The sequence below is a fragment of the Saimiri boliviensis genome, chromosome 13 (assembly GCF_048565385.1).
Source record: "Saimiri boliviensis isolate mSaiBol1 chromosome 13, mSaiBol1.pri, whole genome shotgun sequence".
Classification (NCBI taxonomy): domain Eukaryota; kingdom Metazoa; phylum Chordata; class Mammalia; order Primates; family Cebidae; genus Saimiri; species Saimiri boliviensis.
The window spans coordinates 99,634,339-99,650,203 of record NC_133461.1 but is presented as its reverse complement, the minus strand read 5'-3'; the positions used below and the strand labels follow the sequence as shown (position 1 = coordinate 99,650,203).

The 15,865-nt window shown below is 38.5% G+C and overlaps 1 protein-coding gene and 1 long non-coding RNA gene across 6 annotated transcripts in view; one reads left to right on the top strand and one right to left on the bottom strand.

The window, feature by feature from the left end:
* The window catches only part of LOC141580869 (uncharacterized), a 602,033-nt gene that overhangs the window by 521,324 nt on the left and 64,844 nt on the right, over positions 1-15,865 (top strand). The window lies entirely within an intron of this gene.
* The window catches only part of ADAM28 (ADAM metallopeptidase domain 28), a 63,728-nt gene continuing 59,199 nt past the window's right edge, over positions 11,337-15,865 (bottom strand). For 2 of the 5 annotated variants that reach the window (XM_010347742.3, XM_074384071.1), the window contains 5 exons: positions 15,529-15,607; positions 14,836-14,901; positions 13,967-14,032; positions 12,645-12,707; positions 11,338-12,101 (listed from right to left, as the gene is read on the bottom strand). In XM_010347742.3, coding sequence (XP_010346044.3) covers positions 12,081-12,101; positions 12,645-12,707; positions 13,967-14,032; positions 14,836-14,901; positions 15,529-15,607 — 295 coding nt within the window. In that variant the 3' untranslated portion in view covers positions 11,338-12,080. Of the gene's footprint in view, positions 12,102-12,644; positions 12,708-13,966; positions 14,033-14,835; positions 14,902-15,528; positions 15,608-15,865 lie in introns of those variants that run through there. The other 3 variants (XM_074384068.1, XM_074384069.1, XM_074384072.1) reach the window with 3 other exon arrangements.

The window sequence follows — 15,865 nt, the reverse complement described above, 5'->3', positions numbered from 1 at the left end:
TGCTTGCAGTTTCTTGAAAATGTCGTGGTCCTTCTGGAATTACGACTTTGCAAAGCTATTATTTAATCCCATTATTTTCTAGAAGATTTTCTTTTCTCTTTTTCCTTTATAGGTCTTATAAGCTGCCTAGAGTTCAAGATTTATATGGTACCACCTCTGAGAAACTTCTCATGCCTTCTCTTGATAAACATTTCCTCTGTGCTTTCTTGTACTCATATTTTAGCAGTTTAGCTTTGTGTCAGTGATTATTTTTATATTTATGTGAATCTCTGAAACTAGGATGTGAATCCTTGGACAGCAGAGAAAGAGGTTAATCTTTCTAGTTCCAGTGTCCACTTAGTAAACGGAGACTTTGTAAATGTTAGTATTACAGAATTAAAGATAACAACCAGATAAGTGTAAATTACACAATGCATTTAACTCTGAATTCTGATGGAAAATTTTTGTTAGTTGATTTATTGAGGACTTACCATTTTCCAGGCTCTCTGCTAATCACTAGCAACGAGAATAGGGAAAAATGAGAACTGATTTTCAGGGGCAGTCAAAGCTTATGCCCCTTGATTGCATCAGAATGGCTATTAAAAATTAAACAATAGACGATGGCGAGGTTGTGGAGGAAAAAAAAAAGCGATTTTACATGGTTGTAGGGAATGTGAATTAGTCCAACCATTGTGAAATACAGTGTGGCAATTCCTCAGAGACGTAGAGGCAGGAATACCGTTTGACCCAGCAATCTCATTACTAGGTATATACCCCCCAAAATATAAAGCATTATAAAGACACATGCATATATATGTTAATTACAAAACTGCTCACAATAGCAAAGACATGGAATCAACCCAAATGCCCATCAGTGATAGACTGGATAAAGAAAATGGGGTACATAAGCACCGTGGAATACCATGCAGTCTTAAAAAAGAATGAAATCATGTCTTTCACAGAGAAATGGATGGAACTGGAGGCCATTGTCTTTAGCAAACTAATGTAGAAACAAAGCCAAGTATAGCATATTCTCACTTATATGTGGGAGCTAAATCATGAGAACACATGGGCATATGGAGGGGAACAGCAAACACTGGGGCCTTTCAGAGGGGGTTGGGAGGAGGAAAGGATCAGAAAGAATAGCTAATAGATGCTGAGCTTAATACCTGGGTTATGGAATGATCTGTGCAGCAAACCACCATGGCGTGTGTTTACTTACCTATGTAACAAACCTGCACATCTTGCACTGAAGTGAAAATAAAAGTTAGAAATAAAAATAAAGATTTGACTGCAACTTCAGATATATTTTCACTGGAAACATTACCTAGAAGAATTTGTTGCTGGAGATAAAGTAGAATTCTCATACTTAATACTGGAGTATTAAATGTGACTCTCTGCAAAAGTATTTTGCCATAGGCAGTGTGGTTGTTTGGAAGGAAGAAAGATTAGTGCACAAGATTGTCATAAATATTAAGTGAAATTATACATGCACACATACATACACAAATACACACAACCTTAACATAAGCCAGAGTCTGCTCCTGTGTACTTTTGTTATTACCTTTTGACATTCTTACTTTGGAAAATAATCAAATTGGTAATTGGCTGTGATTTTATTTTTTCTAAAAGCTGTGTGAATTCAGTGCATGTTAATTTGCCCTAAATATGAATCCAAGGTCTTTGCACAATGCAGCCTCAAATCTAGGATGGTCTTTGGTTTGGCCTGGAAGTTCTGACTGAGATTCAACTTAATATAAGACGAGAAAACCAAATAGGATTATGGATAAAACTCTAAAACACCTCAGAGGAAGAATAAAAGACCAAGGAAAAAAGAGACTTTGCTGGGCGCAGCAGCTCACGCCTGTAATCTCAGCATTTTGTGGGGGCTGAGGCAGGAGAATGGTTTTAGCCAGGAACTTAAGACCAGCTTGGGAAACACAGGAAGACTCTGTCTTTAAAAAACATATAAAAATTAGCCAGGTGTCATGGTGCATGCCCACAGTCCCAGCTACTCGGGGGGCTGAGGTGAAAGGATCACTGGAGCCTGGAAGGCTGAGGCTGCAGTGAGTCATGGTCATGCTCCTGCACTTCAGCCTGGGCAACAGAGAGAGACCTTGTCTTAAAAAGAAAAAGAAATAAAAATAAAAAAACTTACCAGTGAAATATGTACTAAAAGTAAGTAATTCTTTCCCCAAACCTTACTTTCTGCTCAAAGATAAATAACACAATAGCCTGTTCAGAGAGGGTCTCAGTGCTGATAAACTCAACAATAGAGTCCTCCTTCAGGTAGGCACTGATGGATGCATGTTACCTACTTTTCTAGACGATGGACATTTTCCTCTTTTCTCTTTTTATTTTCATGCTGCCCTTAAACGTTTCTTAGAAAATCCTCTTTGGGTATTGGCAAGTCATACGTTTTTAATTTGATTTTATAGATGAGTAAACATACAGATGTTAAAATGATTGAAATTACTTGCATCAGGCTAAAGAACTAGATTTTGGCAGAGCAAAGAGGACTGTCTACGCTTTCGCTTCTGTGTGTGGCTTACCCTCCCACACTATAAGCTGACTTTTCTACCTCTTATTCTTTTGTCTTAATATTTCTGCTACATTTTCATTCCCTTATTCCCCATCTGAGACTGCAGCTTTCCAGTGAATCTGCTCAGCCCTGCCATGGGCACGAAATAACTAACAAGAGTCTTTCCAGGAACTGGTTCCTGCATGCTCCATTTCAATTAGAGTTACAACATGTCTCAAGAGATGCATGAATCTCAGAGAGTTACTCCACAGCAGTTAGAGAGATCCAGGCCAGTTTGGCCACACACATTGATTTACAAGGGAAAAGAGTTACTGCTGAGACACAGCGCTTAGCCTGTGAATTGAAGTTTCCTCTGAGAAATGCAACAACTTTTGCATTCAGCAGCTGATGCCTTCTTTCTAAAAAGCTATTGGGACATCAGGAGGAAACCGTTATCTCTAGTCATATTATCATCATTTTATTTTTCATTTAGATAAATTTCTGAACTTCCTTAAATTGTGGTTCCCATCAGGACTGCACAGCTAAGATTTCAACATTGAACCCGTGCCTGTGCTTGGTCAGCTAAGCCCGAGAAAGCAACTTTGGGTGTGTTTCTCACTAGGAAGAGAATGGCAATAACTCTGATTTAAATGAAGTTCTAAAATACCAGGAAATAAGTATGTATAGTTATAAATTTTAAAATAGATTTGCCATCGAAAAAGGGTAAATTAGGCCGGGCGCGGTGGCTCAAGCTTGTAATCCCAGCACTTTGGGAGGCCGAGGCGGGTGGATCATGAGGTCAAGAGATCAAGACCATCCTGGTCAACAAAAAATTAGCTGGGCATGGTGGTGCATGCCGGTAATCCCAGCTACTCAGGAGGCTGAGGCAGGAGAATTGCCTGAACCCAGGAGGCGGAGGTTGCGGTGAGCCGAGATCGCGCCATTGCACTCCAGCCTGGGTAACAAGAGTGAAACTCCGTCTCAAAAAAAAAAAAAAAAAAAAAGGTAAATTAAAAATATAAAGAAGGAGAAAAACAATGTTAATTTGAATGACAACATGGAGCAACATGGAACAATAATCTTTTAATATATTATTTTCTACTTGATATGGCTGGAGATGATTTCAGATGGCTGGAATTATCTCCAACCATCTCAAGTAGAAAATTATATATTAAAAGATTATTAGGTTATTTAGCCTTAAAAATAAATGAAATTCTGATACTTGCTACGACATGGATGAAACTTGAAAATATTATGCCCAGTGAAATACTTCAGACCCATAAAAGGAAAAATACTGAAAAATTTCATTGATGGGAGCTGCCTAAAATAGGCAAATTCAGAGGCAGGAAGTGGAATAGAGATTACCAGAGGTTGAGGGAAAAATGTAACAAGGAATTACTGTATAATGGGTATAGAGTTTCTATTTAGAATGATGAGTAAGTCCTGGAAATAGATGGCAGTAGCGGTGGTTGCACAGCCATCCATCATAAGTAATAGCGGATGTACTTAGATCTCCAAATTGTATACTTAAGATTGGTTAAAATGGTAAATTTAATATTATATATATTCTCCACAATACAATATAATATTTGGGTTAAAAAAAAAGGAGGACTTGCCGGGCGCGGTGGCTCACGCCTGTAATCCCAGCACTTTGGGAGGCTGAGGCGGGCGGATCACGAGGTCGAGAGATCGAGACCATCCTGGTCAACATGGTGAAACCCCGTCTCTACTAAAAATACAAAAAATTAGCTGGGCATGGTGGTGCATGCCTGTAATCCCAGCTACTCAGGAGGCTGAGGCAGGAGAATTGCCTGAACCCAGGAGGCGGAGGTTGTGGTGAGCCGAGATCGCGCCATTGCACTCCAGCCTGGGTAACAAGAGTGAAACTCCGTCTCAAAAAAAAAAAAAAAAAAAAAAAAAAAAAAAAAAAAAAAAGACTCAGAATGAGGACTGGAGAACCAAACTTGGTAGCAGTACAATTAGGAATTCCAGCCCATATCATGGAGCTGAATAATTAATACATGTCTGTCTCACTCTTGACACTGTCACTCAGCTGACGCTGATAACACCATTTACAGTAGACCAGCTTTGAATCAGCACCTGGCCCCAGGCTGAAGACTTCTTGAGGAACTCACCCTTGTTATAGCATCCTGCATCGCCAAAGACAATTCTCCTTTATATTACATACTTCTGATTCAAAGTTCTGGGAGGGTGCAGCTGAAAGGTAGATCCTTGTCCATAATTATGTCATAGGTGCAAAAGAGGCTTTGCCAGGTGCAGTGGCTCATGCCTGGAATCACGGCATTTTGGGAATCAGAGGCAGGCCGATCACTTGATCAGTTCGGGACAGCCTGGGCAAGACCCCTTCTCTACAATAAATGTAAAAATTAGCAGAGTGTAGTGGCACATGCCTATGGTTCCAGTTACTGTGGAGGCTGAGGTGGGAGGATTGCTTGAGCCCAGGAGGTTTCAGTCACAGTGAGCCAAGATCATGCCACTGTACTCCAACCTGGGGCAACAGAGTAAAATCCTGTCTCTAGGAATAAATGAGTCTGATAAGAACATGCATAATATTTCCAGTTGCTGCTGTAAATAGCAAAGGAGCTATATCTCCACCAAAACGTACAATGTGGGAATCCTCTAAGCAAGGGAAGGTGTTAAGACAGGCAGATCTTAAGAATGAGAATGCCCATGCATAAACACTTTAATAAATTACTAATGGAAATTTAAATTCATATCAGCCTACTAGAGAAAAATTTCTGCAACGTATAGCAAAAAAGTTGGAATACTTTTAGGGAGCTCTCCAACATATAGAGTACTATACAAAGGAAATAAGCAGAAGTAGTAGGCCTTGGGTGTGATGGATCCTACCTGTAATCTCAGTGACTTGAAGCCTGAGGCAGGAGGATTGCTTGAGTCGAGGAGTTGGAGACCAGCCTGAGCAACACAGTGAGTCCCAGACTCAAAAACAAACAAAACAAAAGGCCTTGTCTTTGGCTGCACAGATCCCCACTAAGCACAGAACTTGTCCCCCAGTTGCTGGCAATGCTGCCTGCAGGCAGCCATCAACTTTCCTTGGAAAATGCTTTCACTAAATAAAGTCATCTTGCCCAAGGTCACATCTCTTTTGAGAGCAGCCTGTACCTGTGACTAGCTGACATGAAGGAATAAAACCTTTGCCCCTTCGCCTCAAGTTGACTTCATTCTAAAGGATCGCCCAGGTTGAGGGCTCAGGGCTGGGTGGAGCAGCTAAGGCCATCTTTGAGGCAGCATTCTTCCCAACTCCTCCTGCCTAATTCTGCTTCCTCCCATTCCATTAAATAAATGGTGGGCCTGATCTGAAAGCACTCCCTAATAAATTTCCTGCATGCTAAAATCCATCACCAATTCTGTTGCCCGGGATCCCAAACTGTGATACAGAGAACTGCCTAAAGATGGTTTATATACTATTGTTCATCACTGTGTTATTTTAGCCATAAACATTTTTGAAAAATGACTTCATTATTGACCGAGATATTAAGTATTATTCATAAAATAGATTATTATGCAGCCATCAATACCATCTTACAGATTTCAGTTATATTTCTAAGTAAAATTAAAAGAAAAAGCATAAATATTAATATTTAAATTATATATGAGGCAGAAAAGAGAAAAGTCATATTCCTGAGTGTTAATGTATATCATACTTGGTGAATAAGATAGGAAAAGCTTTTCTTAGTACTTTGTCTTGTTTCCCAACTTTTCCACATTAAGCATGCATACATTTTTTTAAATTTTTTAATTTTTTTTTGGAAACAGTCTTTCTCTACCACCCAGGTTAGAGTGTAATGGCATGATCCTGGCTCACTGCAACTTGTGCCTCCCAGGTTCAAGTGATTCTCCTCCCTCAGCCTCCCGAGTAGCTGGGATTACAGGCACTCGCCACTATGCCTTGCTATTTTTTGTATTTTTAGTACAGATGTAGTTTCACCATCTTGGCTAGGGTGGTCTCGAACTCCTGACCTTGTCATCTACCCACCTCACCCTCACAAAGTGCTGAGATTACAGGCATGAGCCATGTTGCCCGGCCAAGCATACATCTTTTTACAGAAGAAAATTAAATATTTTTTATTTGTGATTTGTCCAGATTTTAAAATAACATTGTCAAACTATTTAACAAATAGTTTTAACTTTGTGTGAGGTGGGAGCAACATAAATGACTTAGTCATTTAATATTGAGATGTCAGATATATCCTAAGAATATGAACTTTAATGTGAGGTAAGGGAGATAGAGTATAATGCTCACAAGAAGTTGCCTGTAAATTATATATCATAATTTTCATGCTTAGAAATTTTTAAACATTTATTATACTTTAAGTTCTGGTGTACATGTACAGAACATGCAAGTTTGTTACATAGGTATAGACGTTTCATGGTGGTTTGTTGCATCCATCACCCTGTCATCTACATTAGGTATTTCTCCCAATGCTAGCCAACCCTAATCCCTTCACCACTGCTATCCCTCCTCAGCCCCCCACCCTGCACAGGCCCTGGTGTGTGATGTACCCCTCCCTCTGTCCATGTGTTCATTGTTCAACACCCACTTGTGAGTAAGAACATGATAGGGAAAATGTGGTACATATACACCATGGAATATTACGCAGCCATCAAAAACGATGAGTTCACGTCCTTTGTAGGGACATAGATGAACCTGGAAACCATCATTCTCAGCAAACTGACACAAGAGCAGAAAATCAAACACCGTATATTCTCACTCATAGGTGGGTGTTGAACAATGAGAACACATGGACACAGGGAGGGGAGCACTACACACTGGGGTCCGTTGGGGGGAAATGGGGGAGGGGCGGCGGGGTGGGGAGGTGGGAAGAGATAGCATGGGGAGAAATGACAGATACAGGTGAGGGGACGGAAGGCAGCAAACCACACTGCCATGTGTGTACCTATGCAACAATCTTGCATGTTCATCACATGTACCCCAAAACCTAAAATGCAATAAAAAAAAAGAACATGTGGTGTTTGGTTTTCTGTTCTTGTGTTAATTTGCTGAGAATGATGGTTTCCAGCTTCATCCATGTCCCTGCAAAGGACATAAACTCATCCTTTTTTATGGCTGCATAGTATTCCATAGTGTATATGTGCCACATTTTCTTTATCCAGTCTACAATATTATTTGTTTAACATACTATTAACAGTATTAGTGATATTGTATTAGTGTTGGGCACCAAGGCCTAGTTGCTAAAAAGTGTCTAACATTGTCAAGGGAAGGCCTTTTTCTGGAAGCAGCAAAAGAGACAAGGTGAATTCAAGGGCAGATGTGCCAATGTGGCTACAGATTTTGTTACAGGTGCTTTCTCTGGAGTTGGAATCTTCCCTGACAAGGTGAATCTCAGTATCTCCAACAGAGCTGTGCCACTCCTGGCTTGGCCCTGATAGACCAATTTGGAGAGAAAATAAATTTGAGCAGAAAAGAACATGCAAGACTTGCTCATCACTCCAGCCATTTCCATATTACATCCAGATGCTAGTGTTTGTAAATTACTTAGCTTGATTTCAAGAGATAGATTATATGGGCAAAGACATATAATGAGAGGATATTAAAAGCCTGATATTAATGACATTGGATGCACCAATTGAAAAACAGCAATGTAACACTTCTGAAATAATGGTGTCTTTGAAAGATGGGGAACGTACTAGTCAGGTGGCTGAGAAAGGATGTGTTTCTGTGGGAAGCAGTAATAAAGTTTACACATATTTTGTTTTGTTAGTTTAATTTTTAAAATGAGATCTGGAAATGGAAGTTAAAAACAGTGAATTGGTTAGCCTTTATAAAATTACACTGATAGGAAAGAAGAAAATGTTACTAAGCAAACAGGAGAAACAACTATAAAATACTTTGACATGAGTAAAGAGGAAGACTGCTAGTAGAGAGCATAAAGAGCAGTAATTGGGAAGATAAAACTTAAGGAATTATCCAACAATACCAAGGAAATACATGAAAGTGAAAAAAAATACGATAAATGAGAATACTGGCTATCAGATTTCAAGCCAATAGTCAGTGCCTGTAAAAAAGAGAGAACAAAATTAGCGGGGCATGGTGGCCTGTACCTGTAATTCCAGCTACTTGGGAGGCAGAGACAGGAAAATTGCCCTAACCTGGGAGGTGGAGGTTTCAGTAAGCTGAGATAGTGCTACCGCACTCTAGCCTGGGAAACAGAGTGAGACTCTGTCTCAAAAAAAGAGAGAGAAAGAACAAATGGGAGAGACTAGGGACACAGAGAAAGAAAGGAAGAAAAGTTTTGCGATGATGAAAGTCTATTAAATATAATTGTTAATTTTGCCTAAACCTATCTGGAGCATTTGAAGCATACACTTTGGCTCTGTGTCCAACTCCCCAAATCTCATTTAGTAATCCCTATAACCCCCACATGTTGAGGGAGGGACCCGGTAGGAGGTGATTGGGGGCAGCTTCCCCCATACTGTTGTCATGACAGATCTGATGGTTTTGAAAGTGTTTGACAGTTCCTTCTTCACACACACACTCTTGCTGTCCACCATGTAAGATGTTCTTGCTTCCTCTTTCACCATGATTGTAAGTTTCCTGAGGCCTCCTCAGCCACATGGAACTCTGAGTCAGTTAAATCTCCTTTCTCTATAAATTACCCAGTTTCAGGTGGTATTCTTTACAGCACTGTGAAAATGGACTAATAAAAAATGTTTGTTCTCTACTTCTTTGTATCAGCTGTCTATTGCTGCTGCATAACAAATATCTCTAAACCATAGCAACTTAAAACACGTATTAATTATAATACAGTTTCTGTAGGTGTGAATCTGGACAAAATGTAGCTGTATCCTCTACTTCAGGGTGTCTCACAAGGCTGCAGTCAAGATTCAACTGGGAAACAATCTACTTCCAAGCTTACTCAGTAGTTGTTGGCAGATGTCAATTCCTTGAGGGTTGTTGAACTCGGGGGGGGGCCCTCCTCTTACTGGCTGTTGGCAAGAGGCCACCATCAATTTTTCACCACATAGTAGTCATTACTTCCAATGTGAGTAATAAAATATTAATAATCCTCTCCATATTCTCAGTTTGCAACCAACTAAAGTTTGCTTGCTTTTTCATGCATACTTCATTATTTTATAAAAAGCTAAAAGTATTCCCAAAGCCCATATAAAAGCAGTAATTTGGGGAGGTGTAATAAGTATCTAGACAATACTATGTTATCTCAGAGTAACTGGATAAAAATATAATTTAACCTAATAATTTCATTGTTCTAAAAATGCAGAGAAGGCAAAATGACTAGTGATTAAAAAAGCACGCTTGGTGGCATATCTGAGGTGGTTAAATGTCAAATAGGTGGAATTCTCATAAAGTTAGAAAGTTGCAGATGCAAGTGTGGAGACAGTATTGTGAAATCAAAGTCTGTTCTAAACTACTCTGCAGTTCAGTTCAAAGGGAAAGTTTGTAGGACTTGGGTTCAAAGTCCTATGATAAAATAATGGTTTCTCTGTCATTGTATTGCAGTTATTTCTCTTCATATAAGAATTATGATATGCCTACATCGGGGACCTACTGACATCATTTAGGAACTCACGGGAATGTTCATATGCCACTGCTTGATAGTGTATGGTTTATTTTTGCTTAGGTTGTGGTACTTGGCTAGTTGGAGAATCATAGGTCTAAGATTTTCATTCCATCAGTATAAAAACTGATGAGGCGAATCTGTTACTGGGGACAGGTATTAAAATTTAAAAAGCAAGCAAAAAGTTTTTGTGAATTGGTCACAAGTACATAATAGCTTTCCAGGAAATAGAGATTTATTTCTGGTTCAGAAGAGGGTCTTCCAAAATCTCACAAGGCAGTTAAAGCTATACATTTTAAGTTGTTCGCAAATGCCACATGGAAAGAAAGGCTCTAACCTTGACAGTGATTTGAACAGTAGACCCTGCATTTCCTGAGGATTGAGCTTCACCTTTGAGGCCAGAGTGAGCTCATCTAGAACCTCATACTGCAAGGGTAAATGAACCATAAAGTTCCTCATGAAGAGACAGGCCTGTGGGGACCAGTTAAGTGATGGAAATGGGTGAAGCAGAAACATCCAAGAAAAACTGTACCTATGATGTTAAACTAAAGCATGTTCCTTGATTACAGAAACAGCTACTTTAATAGGTAAGATGTTCTCTGTTTAAAGTGAGAGAAAATTTAACTCAAAATGGCTTAAACAACAAGGAAAATTAATGGCTCTTATAACAAGGAGTACTAAGAAAGTGTGAGGTAACTCCAGCAGTCATTAATCTACCAGATCAATGACATCACTGAAAGGTCAGGTTTTATTCTTTTCATCTTTCTGCTGTATCTTCTTCAGACTTCATAATCGCAGTGTGGAGTGCAGCAGTACCAGATAGACTATTCAGATGCCCATATCCAGAAAAAGGGATGAGGAAATATTTTCCAGCAATGTTTTGAAATAACTCTTTTCTCATCTTACTGGGAAAAAAGGGGGAGGATTATAAAATCATCTCCAAGGCAACCACTAGTACGGGAAAATGAGGTTATTATAATTGACTTAAATGGATAGGGTTTTAACCACAAGATGGTTAGGATATTCTTTTCTATAAGTGAGCAGGTGAACAAAATTGGGATTCTAAAAGCCAGGAAGAAGGGGGTTATTTTGCTGGCAACCCATAGTGTTTGCTACATTACCCATCAACTAAGCTGATGGTTGATATAGGCAATGTGCTTCTATTGTTGAAAAAGAGTTGGATTACTTTTTGATTACATCTGACAAAGCTGGGAATCTGGATGTTTATGCAAGATCTCTCAATTTGTAAATATTAGCAGTACATTCAAAACATTTAAAAGTACTGTGTGTCCAGTATCATTCAGACCAAATAAAATACATTTGCATTCCAAACATGTCCTGCAGCTTACCAGTTTGAAACTTCTGGTTTATTTTATTAATTTAACTAAAATTTTCTCAATTTAGAAAGTGAACACCACTTTAACCATGCCAGTAATTACACAAATATATATGCTAAAACATTTTTTAATTCAAAGTTGTACTCAAGTGTAGGAAACTTCAGATGATATAGCCAATAATGATTTCAGAAGCTAATGTAAGAAAGAAATGCACAACACACAATGTTTACATCATTTTCTTAATTGAGATTCTAATTTGACAAGTTAATGGTTAAAATGATTGGGATGTTACTACTCATTTAATAATTGATGTAGAATTTTGTTCTCATTCCTCCAAGATTAGTGTGATGTATTTTGTTTTGTTTTCATTAGAGAATGAATCAATTCCTATTAAAGATTTTAACTTCAGAGATATTTCTTTACAATCATCTTCCTTCTTATAAGTGTGGATAATTGAAATTTTAAATTCAGGCAAAGGTTCTCAGGCATATTTCGCTCTTGAAAATTTTCTTCGGTCTCTTCAAAGTATAACATGAATCAAAAAATGTTAGCCTCCTTGAGTCAAGAGCAATACTAATGCGAAATAAGTATGTGTCTCTGTCATTTAGATTTTCCACTTTTCCAAGTTGATAATTTAGCTGTGAGTTCTTGCTAGTTGTTACTTCATGCTTTTGGATTTGAGCCCTAAAAAAGATAGAACTTTTAAATCATCAACTTCCTCCAAAAATTTAGATATTCTCTATTATGAAACTTTGAACTATGAAGAAATTATGCAAAGTCACAATTTCTATTTCATAGGTTATTTGAGCAAAAATGAAGAAGTGGAAATGCAAGAGGATAGGGAGTGAGAAAAACACCACACTAAGATGTAAATATTTATCTGGCAATTAGCATAATATGGAGAAGGTAGGGAACCAAGAGGAGAGTTACAGAATACTATACTTATTATTCTATGGGAGATTTCTTCTCATATTCATCCTTGGGGAATATTTCTGAGAAAATAAATAATATAGGCGTCTACATAGCTTTCTGGCAGAGACCCTTCTAATTTCCCTCTTTTTAATTATCGGCCATACTCAGAAGTAAGACGTTAATGTCAGCTCATCTCCAAATCATTCAGATACTTTTATTTGTAAATTTCTTCTAAAAAGACATGGTGACTCTTTTCTCCTTGATAGTAGGAAATTATAATACAAGAAAATAATAGTTTGTCTATACATCTCTTACCTTTGGTGTAGACATTGGACTATCCTTGAAAACAGTAGAGGGAAGTGCTTTTGTGTCTTTATGCTACATTGATTATAAAAACAATGGCATGTCATATGTCATTAGAATGCTATGCTTGTCCCATCTTAGCTATAGTTATTTCTTCAATGAAATTATTCCTAACCTCTTTTTCACTCATTTAAATTCTGCCCAACTTTCAGGGTCCAGTTCAAATCCCAACTTTCAGCCAATGAATATTCATCCTACTTTAGCTACTCTGAACCTGTTGACTTTCCCCTCACCATATTTTTCTTGTTAGTGTCATTCATCTTGGGTGATACTACAAATAATTAAGGGCTCCGTTTTTTTTTTTGTTTGTTTGTTTGGTTTGTTTTGTTTTGTTTTGTTTTGTTTTGTTTTGTTTTGTTTTGTTTTGTTTTTGAGGCAGAGTCTCACTCCTGTTGCCCAGGCTGGCATGCAGTGGCACAATCTCAGCTCGCCACAACCTCCACGTCCTGGGTTCAAATGATTCTCCTGCCTCAGCCTCCCGAGTAGCAGGGATTACAGGCATATACCACCACACCTGGGTAATTTTTTATTTTTAGTAGAGACAGGGTTTCCTCATGTTGGTCAAGCTGGTCTCGAACTCCTGACCTCAGGTGATCTGCCAGCCTCAGCCTCCTAAAGTGCTGGGGTTTCAGGCATGAGCCACCATGCCCAGCCTAAGGGCTCCATTTTTATATCACTTGCTTTCTCACTAAAATGTGAAATTTTTTGGAAAAAAAAGGAACTGAAATTTAGGTCTTGCTGTTTTACCCACAGCATAATGCCAAGCACAAGAAACATACTCGGGAGCCTTTTAATGACGGAATGTCCTGTGCTTCTTACTTCATGAGCACCTGATTTTTATCACAGATTTGCCTCTATCTGACCTCTTTTTCATACCCTACCTCCTACAGAAAACTGACTAATAATAGGTCTTATTCTATCTACAATATATATGTAAAGTTAATTATCACATAATAAAATTTTATCTCCTCTTAAATGTCTAGAAATGAATCTTTGAAGGAGCCATTTACCTCACCCAGCAGACCTATTTATCATTTCTCAATAATTATGTAACAGTAACACTATTTTTTATAATAAAAAATCAATACCTATACTAATTTATACATAGTAAGCAGGCCTTCCTTTTTTACATATCCCTGGGGCAAATGTGCTATGGTATCTCAAGTTAACCTCAAAAGCACACATCCTGATAAATAACCCATGGATTTGCAGACAATACTTACAATAAGCAGAAGAGATACTTAAAAAATCACCAGTGACCATCTGATACTTACAAGGAAAGAAGATGATGATATAGGTGCAGGAATCGGTGGTGGTGGAAAATCTGGCTTTGTAATTAGCTAGGAAAAGGATAAAAAATTTAAATTCAAAGAGAGGGTCCTGAAAATAGGTGTGCCTAAAGAAAAGGCTTAAATCATTTCCAGAAATGGATAAGCCATGACCCTACCCATGAGAACATTGTAAACGTATGCATTCACTTGCTTTCATTTAGTTGCACACACACAATTGAGACAGAAGTCCAATGCCAACAGATATGTGATAAAGATGATTACTGTAAACCATATGTTTGCATCACCCCACAATTTCATATGTTGAAAACCTAATCCCCAGAATGATGGTATTTGGAGGTAGGGCCTTTTGGAAGTAATGAGGTCATGAGGGTGCAGCTCTCATAATATGATTAATGCCCTCATGAGAAGAGGCATAAGAGAGATGTTCTCTGCTATGTGAGGATACAATGAAAAGGCAGCTGTCTACAAGTCAGAAGGCAGCCTCACCAAACACTGGCTCTGCCAGCTCCTTGAGCTTGGACTTCCCAGTCTCCAGAATATGAGAATTAAATATCCATTATTTAAGTCACCCAGACTATGCTAATTTAGTTACAGCAGCCGAGCCGATGAAAACAGCAGTGGTACCCTATTAAATAGGTTGGTTCTCTTCTTGTCCTAAGTTGGCATCGAGTAACAGACATGTTCACATTTTATATTTTCAAGTTTTGCAGAAGAATCTGTATTTTATATTAATATTCACATAGATTTCACTATTGTCCTGAAGAAATAATGCAGCATTGTTGGCTAAGACTTTCACTGATATTTCCTGGAGATTGAACTAGGGTGACATTTAAGAGAAGTTGCTAACTCACAAAAGATGCTGGGGGCTCATTGCCTTCTAATGGCAGATCATACACATGGGCCTTCATCCGACTCATCTGAAAAGAAGAATGAATATTTCAAAATGAGCCATTAGTTTCACAGGCACAGTTTTTAAGTAAGCAGTCTTTTTAAGGCATGGAAGCTTGGAACGAACTCTGACACAGTTAGAGTCACAGTGGTCCAGCTGGTATATCCTACAGAAATATTTCCCAGAGCGGTAATGAAAAGTTTTCATCAGTAAATTATAACCGGTGTTATTAACATTAACCAACTTCGGCTAAAATCTTTATATTTACAGGACATGAGTAGGACGTTAGGGCTATACATATTATATGTGTTACAGACATACATATTTTTGTATCTACCAGGCAATTTGCAAAGAAATAACCTAGAATCAGAGAGCGAGAGGGAATGTGTGTGTGAGAGAGACAGACAGAGACAAAGACAGACAGATATCTTTCTGCCTTCTTTGTTCTCTTTATTCTGTTTGCATGTCATGAACCCCAGCAAAGTAGCCTCTGCATTTTAGGGACTCTGTTTTGCATTTAACAAAAGGCAAAGGAGACTTTTCTGAATGTGTAATTGCAAAATGCTTCTGGGTAGAAATGATAGGTAGGTGGTCTAAGAGAGTGAGAGAAACACAAAATGGGGCCATGGTAATCACAGTCCAAACTATAATTCACCTCTTGAGGTTGGACAGCCTTTACCGTCTGGGGTTTCCTCTTCTGTTTGTGTGATCTGGTCCCAGTGGTAGATAGTGGCCTGTAATAGACAAACACATTATGTCAATTGACTTAGCAGCTCCTTCAGCATGACAGGGAAACTCTGTACAAGATTCCCAGCTGTCTTTTCCCATTGTGTCCTTCTTGTCTTTTATCTGCTCCCTGGGTCACTTTTCAGCTTTTACTTCCCTGTCAGCCTCGTTCATTGTCTTGTAATTCATAATCGGTACATGAAATTTTATTTTTGTTCTCTATAGAACCCTGAGTTCTAAAAATGATAGTGTTGAATCCAAATTTT